Source organism: Cetorhinus maximus, chromosome 11 (assembly GCF_964194155.1).
Source record: "Cetorhinus maximus chromosome 11, sCetMax3.hap1.1, whole genome shotgun sequence".
NCBI lineage: Eukaryota > Metazoa > Chordata > Chondrichthyes > Lamniformes > Cetorhinidae > Cetorhinus > Cetorhinus maximus.
This window is the reverse complement of record NC_135889.1, coordinates 77,598,834-77,607,409: the sequence shown is the minus strand read 5'-3', so window position 1 is coordinate 77,607,409 and position 8,576 is coordinate 77,598,834. Positions and strand designations below refer to the sequence as shown.

General features: G+C 47.3%; 1 protein-coding gene across 1 annotated transcript in view; it reads left to right on the top strand.

Moving 5' to 3' along the window:
- The first annotated feature begins 5,245 nt into the window (after positions 1 to 5,245).
- Positions 5,246 to 8,576, top strand: part of LOC144686209 (adenylate cyclase type 10-like) — a 113,805-nt gene continuing 110,474 nt past the window's right edge. The window contains exons 1-2 of the mRNA XM_078551303.1: positions 5,246 to 5,270; positions 6,034 to 6,351. Coding sequence (XP_078407429.1) covers positions 5,246 to 5,270; positions 6,034 to 6,351 — 343 coding nt within the window. The remainder of the gene's footprint in view (positions 5,271 to 6,033; positions 6,352 to 8,576) is intronic.

Below are 8,576 nucleotides of genomic sequence, written 5' to 3'. Positions count from 1 at the left end.
AGGTCAGCAGGCAGAACTGATGCTGGATAATTCACTTTTCCTGTAGAGTTGACTTCCATGGTGAGATAGACATGCAGAGATGAATCAGTATTGGATGGTGGTACAGAAGTTCCAGTTGAAACAGTGTAGATGGGGTCAGGCTTTCAGCTCTTTTCTGTGCTGCTGCTAGGTAGATGTGAAAATGGCAGACTGAGGTTCTTTTAGTACCACAAGGCAATATTATTGGTTCCACCAGCTAGGTGTCCATGTTCCATGAATCCCACCTCTTCACTCTGGTTTTCACAAAAGGTGTGTATCCCTTTGCCTGGGTCCCTGAGATTGCTAATGTTCCAACCATCAAGTCTTGAACAGGGGGTTGTGGGGTCTTTTGTCCTCGCAGACAAATCGGCTCCGGTTGCCCAGGCCTGGCTTATGAAATGTAGATGGCCTTTGTATAGTTCCTTTGAATTTGGTCTTTGCAGCCCACAGGGGATTGTTAGGGCCTCTTCAGAGATAATGAGGTGTCAGTTTTTGTGAAACTGCCATATTAGCTTCTATTGTTTGACACAGATAGACAGACATAGCTACAGCCATTTTAAAAAGGGTCTTTGTCCAGTTTGTAAAATTTTACAAATAAGCCATGATGATATATATATTATATATATATATATATAATTTATATATTCTAAAAATATAGAGTGTGAGGTCTTAGCCCCCTGACACTTTGCATCTAGACTAACTATGTTGTGAAACTTCTACTCTTCTATACAGTTCACACCTGATGTACACAACAACCATAATTATGCTGCCTTGCAGAGTCAGAAGCCAGTAAAAATAAGAAATCAATGCTTAATCATTGTGCATTTGAAGATGGATCCCTGAAATCTGGATCTTTAGGCTCCACAGCTGGGTGTATTAATTTCTCCACTCTCTATGAAGGAATGGCATTCTCTTCCACCCCCAGGTCCTATTTCTTGTTAGTGCTCAGAGCTTCAACCAGTGTCAACCATTTTGATTCAGTAACTGCTTAATCCTGAGTTAGTGACACAGGCAAGTGCTTGGGCAAATAAGATCCCATAATGGAGCTAGTGATGAAATGGCAAGAATTATGGATGTGACCTGGTGTTCATTGGAGTTACTGTTCTCTCCAGTGCAGTCCCTAAGATATGAAACATGGAGGAGTTTGTCTAGTTTTGCATCATGTTTTTTTTAAAATAATTAATTGTGGTGTGTGAGCATTGCTAGCAAGGCCAGCATTTATTGCCCATGCTTAGCTGTCATGAAAAGATGGTAATGGATAACTGAGTGGGCTATTTGCTAGGCTAAGGCCGGAATTTTCCATGCCCACTAGCATTGGACGTGTTCGGTAGTGTGAGCAGACAATATGGTGAGAAGGCCAAAGATTGTTTTCACAATGTCGTGAAATCAGTTTGCAGTCGTCTGCTCAGCCTGTCGATGGTGGGTCGCGTTCCCTGCCATCGGACTTCGGAAACTTCACTGTAATACATCTGCATATCATTATAAGGCCAGCCTGCCGGACTCATTCCCCCTCGTTGGATCATCTGCCCACGTCGGCAGAGAAACACGCCAGTGCAGAACAATCTTGACAACTGTGATGTGCAGAAGTCAGACTTACCGCAAGGGCCTTGCTCACATCGCAGACATCCGAGGAGCAGAAGATGCTGGAGCCTGACAGCAACAGGATCCTGGAGGAATGTCCACGGCATGCTGGGTGGATTCTCATGGACATGGCTCTGCTGTGACGCAGCTCACAGAAGTTGGAAAGTCACCGTTGATTTCACAATGGATGATGGTCGAGGGGGTGGGAAAGGAAGAGCAAGAATCAACTGGGAGAGGAAGCGGTGTCAGGGGGGTGAGGTTGGGAGGGGGGAATGGAGGTGTCAGGGGGTAAGGTTGGGAGGGGGAATGGAGGTGTCGGGGGGTGAGGTTGGGGGTGGGGGAGGGAGTACAGGGGAGGACGGGGTACCGGGTGAGAAGACAGCAACTGGGGAGGTAGGTGTAAGGGGGCTGGAATGTATAAGGGAAGGAGCTTGGAGAGGGAAGGAGTGTGGAGACGGGAAGGAATCAAGGGGGAGAAAGGAGTGTCGAGAGGGGACGGAATAAGGGTGGAGGAAGAAGTAAGGCTGGAGCAAGGGTTCGGTAAGGGGCAAGGAGTAAAGTTGGAGGAAGAAGTGAGGGTGCCTGAGAGAGTCAGGAAGGGGGAAGGAGTAAGGCTGGAGGAAGAGGTAAGGCTGGAGGAAGGAGTCAGGAGGGGGGAAGGACTAAGGGTGGTGGAAGAAATAAGGGTGTCTGAGGGAGTCAGGAAGGGGGAGGGACTAAGTATGGGGGGCTCTTGGGGGTGGGGGGTGGGGGCGATGACTGCCTCCTGCGAAGTAAACTGAGGGTGGGCATGGTATGAGGGGATGGTAAGAATGACCAAGGGCAGAGTGAGACAGTAGGGTGGAGGGTGAGTGTTCGACAGTATCGGTAGAAGAGACGATGAGGGTGATTGGTGGGGTCTTGGATAAGACAAGGACCCTGGGGGTGGGAAGGAGGAAGTCAGGGAGGTGAATGTGGATGGGGGTGGGATTTTCAAGGAGGAAGGGAATGTGCACGTTCACCTGGACACCCCGAAGCAAAAGGGTTGTGGCTGGTTGGTCGTGGAGGGGAGGTGTAAGGCGATGCCAGGGGGGTCAACTGTGATGGGGGGAAGGAAATGGGTGACTGGGGGAGGGGAAAAGACAGGGAGGCTGACAAAATACCAAATCCAGACTATACTGTCTAAATCGCAAGTGAAATGAGTCATGGTGGGCGAGATCAGGTGCTGCATGGGAGTGTGATCAGTGGGTGGGTGGAGATGCAGGTCAGCTCAGATGGACAACTGAACACGAACCCCAGCAGGCAGCATTGAAAATGCTCAGGGCATTGAGGTGACTGTGATACGTAAAAGATCCATGTGCACGGGAGAGTGCTTGCACGAGGATCTGAAAGGCCCTGCCACACACACACTTTTCTCTCCAGCATCACTCATTGGCCGGCTGCTGTCTCTGCAGTGACACAGGACGAGGTTAAGGTGCTCACAGGCTAAGAGGACTTGGAGGAAGAGGACAGCCTCTGAGATTCCTGAGTGGATGACCCAGGGGTGTTCAATTGCCGCTTCGCCCCGTTTTGGGGGCCCGAGGGCCCTGGCCTGACTCCTTGAGGGAAAAGAGCATCTGGCGGAACATCAAGGTGCCTCATTTCCCTCTCATGTCGCCACTGCAGGAACTCACCCATGGCTCCCACAATGGAGTGTGGGTCTGCATACATCTCTGCGTTCTCCTGGACCAGGGTTTCCATGGCATCCGCCATCCTCCCCATGGAAAGCTCCATACATGCACGTGTAAGCACCATTTCATCAGAGAGCAGGCGGATGGACTCCTCAGAATTGCTTGCCACTTTGTTGAGGACTTCCAACAGCTCTGTGTGATGTTCCCACGCCTTCTGCTGACTCTCCATCGTGAGTTGGAAGGACAAATTTAGAAGCTCGTCATCTGACTCAGACCTCACAGATGCCTGATCCTTAGCAGTCCTCCGAGTGCTGGGGAGCTCGCATGAGCCTGCCTCCTGCTGCTGCGGACATGTGTCCGTGTGGTGACCACCAGATTGTGAACCTAAGCCTGCTCTAGATCTAGATTCCACTGAGATGTGTGTCTCTGCGCTGGTGGAGGGTGCGAGTAAACACTATGATGGATCTATCAGGCTGCTTATTCCCAGCTGTCCAGTGGAGGAGGTGTTCTCTTGGCTGGAGGTGAGGACCTGGATGGAGCTGAGGGACTGGCTGGCTGAGGGTGTTGGTCGCTTGGCAGAGCTCCCTGTGAACCAAAGTAGAGATAATTAGTGGATGGCAGCAGAGTCAGAAGCAGGAGAGAGAGCACTCACAGTTGTGATGAGAGGGATGATGTGGTGCAGGATCCTCACAAGGGTGTTTGCTGCCAACCCCAGTGTCACCACAGGCATGGTCTATTCCCTCACCAGTGAGTATAATGGCACGCTCCTCAAAGTGGGTGAGGGACCTAATGTGGGCCACTCCACCCACAGTCTGGGACCTCTTCCTGCTGATGTGAGCCAGCTTCTCCTGCATGAAAACAGATGGAGAGAATGTGAGCAGGACGCATGGCACTACGTGGAATGTTTGTGGTGAGCAGAGACATGGACGGGATGAGGACGTGAGCTCGAGACGGTACGACGCTGATGGAGATGTGAGGGTGTGTGTGAGAGTTAGTGATGTTGTCCCTTGCGGTGTGAGGTCCCTGTGGATGTGTGATGGGTTTGTGAGTGTGTGAGTTGAAAGTGATGAGGAGAGTGAATTACCTTGGCCGAACAGATGAGGCCATTCATCCTGTAATGTTACTGGGTGGCTGTCCTTTTTTGCAGGGCATTGGCACTGACCATTGCTGCCACCGCCTCCCAAACCTGATTGGTCACGCCGCTGCCCATCCTGCGGCCAGAGCAGGGGTATAGGACATTGCGACTGGCCTCCACAGCATCCAAAAGATGTTCCAGTGACGCGTCATTAAACCTAGGGGCTGCAGTCTTTTTGCCTTTCATGGACATCTTCCCTGCAGTAGTCCTGGGCTGGAAGCACTGAGATATGTGCGCATGGCTGGGCTTTAAATATGGCACCCGAGGTAATGGCGTGGCGGACGAATGAGAGCCTGCATGCCATGGACATCACGTGTTTCCCAGGAATGCGTAATTAACGCGGCGGATTTGAGACAAACGGCGTGAAAAGCTGCCATCACAGCCAGCAGGTAAAACTTTGTTTTACCCGCCCACTACCGCACTTAGTGGAAATCTGTAACAATTCCGCACTAAGAGTCAGCCATATTGGTGTGGAACTGGAGTCACATATATGCCAGCCAGGGAAAAGATAGTAGTTTTCCTTCCCTCAAGGATATCAGTGAACCAGTTAGCTTTTTACCTGAAGAAATGGTTGTTCAGTGTCGGAGGACTGCACGACTTCAAAAAACTACTCGAAGCTGAGACTATGGATGGAATCACCCCAGATTTGCACAACGTGTGGCAGCAGGCAGAAGAAAAGCTGTTTTGACCGCTGGCCACAATGGCGGGTTTTCGCGCCATATCACCTCATTCCCATCTCATAATTATGCAGCCACAGGAAACACGCCGTCTTGCTGGCGGACGGCCTCTGATTTACCCACCTCATCGTTACCCCGCTGCTTCCTCGTGCCATATTTAAACTGTAGCCGTGTGCACACTCTCAATGCTTGCAGCCCGAGACTGCTCCGGTAAAGACATGGTCCCCAAAGCCAAAAAGAATGCAGCTCCCCGATTCAGTGATGCATCCCTGGGAAAACCTTCTGGGTGCTGTGGAGACCTGCCGCGATGTCCTCTGGCTGTATGGGGCCCATCAGTCTCACCACACTCTGCCTTGAGAGACGATGGCAGAGATGGTCAGTGCCGATGTTGCACACAAGAGGTCGGCCATCCAGTGCAGAAAACGGATGAATGATCTCATCCATAGCGCCAGCGTAAGGCAACCACCTTACGAATTCTCTACTTTGATTTGAACAATATAATGGAGTATTTTACGTCCACATGAGAAGGGCAGATGGTTCAATGTTTCATCCAAAAGACAGCACTTAACAACAGTGCAGCACACCCTCAGTACCGGACTGAACTGAAAGCCTAGATTATGTGCTCTGTACTGCACTGAAGTGCCAGTTCAGATAATAAAAATCCTCTACAACTGCTACATTCCCATTCTGCCAGACAACCTTTCTTTCCTTTCCTCAGGTAGCTCTTAGGTTCAGTGCCACAGCAGCATGAATCAATCAGTGCTTTGCCTCTTATTTATAAATATAGGCATTGAAAAATCTGTTTGAGTTATCACCACTGATATTTTATAGAAAAAAAGGAATAGGATATAAACCCAAACTAATTCCAAAGTAATGAAGTGTTTTTAAAACAGTAGTGGACAAGTTCAAATTACTGTTAAGCTTCTATCGAACAGTATTGGGTAATAAAAATAATGAATATTTCTACTTTCAGAAACAACAAAAGAGAAAAATCCTGTCTGGAGATGCAAACAGATGCGATTCTGCATTGCCCTTGTGCATGAAACAGCTAACGATCTGTGGCTAAAGGAACAGAAAAAGTCACTCCACATGAAGTGCACTAAATTTCTGGAGAATGCAGCTCGCAAATGCAAAACCTGTGGAGAAGGTGACTTTATATATCAGCACCGAAAAATGGTCACGTTTTCTATTGTAGAACCTGAAAATGCCCTTCAAAGACGAAAAGATCTATATGGTACAGCTAGCCATGTAAACTTACGAAGTGATTCTCCAGATGGAGAAAGTCAGCAAGGTAATTAAAACCTGCAGGTAAAACATTAAATAAATTATGCAAATAGATAGAGATAATAAGCAAGGAAAATATTTAATTTGATATGAACCAAATTTCAGAGTGCACATTGTTTGCAATTTTCGGACTGTTTAGACGAGCACTGATCATTCTCTGCAAGAAGATTTACTCTGCATGTAAAACAGGAAAGTGCGTTAGTCTCATTCCATAAAGCTATTACATAAGAGAATGCTTCCCAAACTATTTTCCAACATGACCCCATTTTGACACTTTAAAATTTACCTGACCCCGGGCACTAGCAAAAATGAAACAGTGATATAGCAGCATGGTAACATTCGATATATAATCATTAAAGTTTGCGTATTATAGATCTACAGTAACATCTTGGACAAAATTGTTACCTCGGCGGGCGGGCGGGCGCCCAACCTGCTCGAGCGTAAAATGACACTTGTTGACGTCAGGCAAGCGTCCTGACATCAATGCACAGTCACGTGATATTTTGGTCGGCGGGCATGCACGGGAATCGGCAGCACGCCTGTGGACAATTAAAAGGCCTGTTAAGGCCATAAAAGTCTTAATTAACTTACACTTTTCACTGCCCGTCCAATCTTACGGTTGGCGAGCAGGCAAAAAGGCCAAGCAGCCTTTGCTCTTTTTAGGAAACGTCATCCGCAGGCGAGATGAGGTTTCCAAAAGCAAATAAAAATAAAATAAACATTTTAAAATTTAATTAATAACATGTCCCTGCTGATGTGACAGAGTCACATGAACGGACATGTTTTATAATATTTTATGAGCCTTTATTTATTTTTCTGAAAACTCTTCATCTCCCTGAGGCAGCTCTGTGCCTCAGTTTGCACTCACACTCCGCCCCACTACCCACACAGGCAGTGCTGAGCGCTGCCCCTTGCGTTTCACACTGTGTGGGCCTTAATTGGCCCGCCAGCATGAAATCACTGTCTGGCCCTAAACGTGGGCGGCAGTCGGCTTCCCGACTGTCCCCGCCAAGCCCGCCCAACAAAGGCTAAATTCTGCACCATTTTGTTACAATCCTTGTAGAGGCTGATATCTTTTAAAAGAAAGGAATCCCCATGATACCAACAGAAGGAAAACCGATGTGCAAGATTTAACTTTTTAAAGCCTTTACTGTAACAAACCAACTAAAATAAACATAATTCTATACAAACACTAATTACAGGCAGAGTATATTTCAAATAAAAATGTGGATTTCACTTTAAATAGTCAATACAACAAAGATGCACCTCATGTAGTTATAAGTACTTGCATCACTTCCTGCACAAATGTGGCACCATTTGCAAGCTCACAATCTTTTCAAATCAGCCTTTGGTGTGTAGGATCTCCTACTTCCCACTCAATGAATTTTGCCCTTGAGGCACTGTCACTGGCAGCCATATTCTATCCGAGGTTCATGGATATGGTTGACACCCAAGCAGCACACACTGCAGAGCCTCCTTAGCTAGGTTCACAACAGTCTTGCTGGCACAGAATCCCAAGAGATGCCTTTCTCTGACCACTGTAGACAGCCTTGTTGGCTCTGGCACAACTGTAACAGCAACAGTGTTCTTGTCCAACCCACAATACCTGCATTCCTTGTCTTTAACTTTCTGTCCTTTTGAACTGTATTACAGATACAGTGCTTTGTAAAAGTATTGGTTACCTCAACTTCAGTTTCAGTTCTACACACAGATATCTTTCCTTTTGGGCTCCAAAATCAGTTGTAATTCGATATCCAATTAGCTGTCTATTTCCTTTATGCATTCACTCTATGGCAATCTAGCTCAACTGAGCACTTCTCAGAGGTTTAAGGTCACATTGCCAGAATTATCTTAAGACGTTGGTCTTAAAGAGGATATGACCAAAAGAAAGCACAGGCTTTTCCCAAAAGCACAAGGGTCATCACAACATAAGTATAAAATCTGATTTTTTTGAAGTAATTATTTGTAAAAATGTTTCATTGACGGGTGGGCTAAGTGGTGTGTTTTTGAAAATGTATTCATTTATGGGATGTGGGCAATGCTGGCTAGGCCATCATTTGTTGCCCATTTCTAATTGCCCTTGAGAAGGTGGTGGTGAGCTGCCTTCTTGAACTGCTGCAGTTCCTATGGAGTAGGTATACCCGCAGTGCTGTTAGGGAGGGAGTTCCAGGATTTTGACCCAGGGACAGTGAAGAAACAGCGATATATTTCCAAGTCAGAATGGTGAGTGCC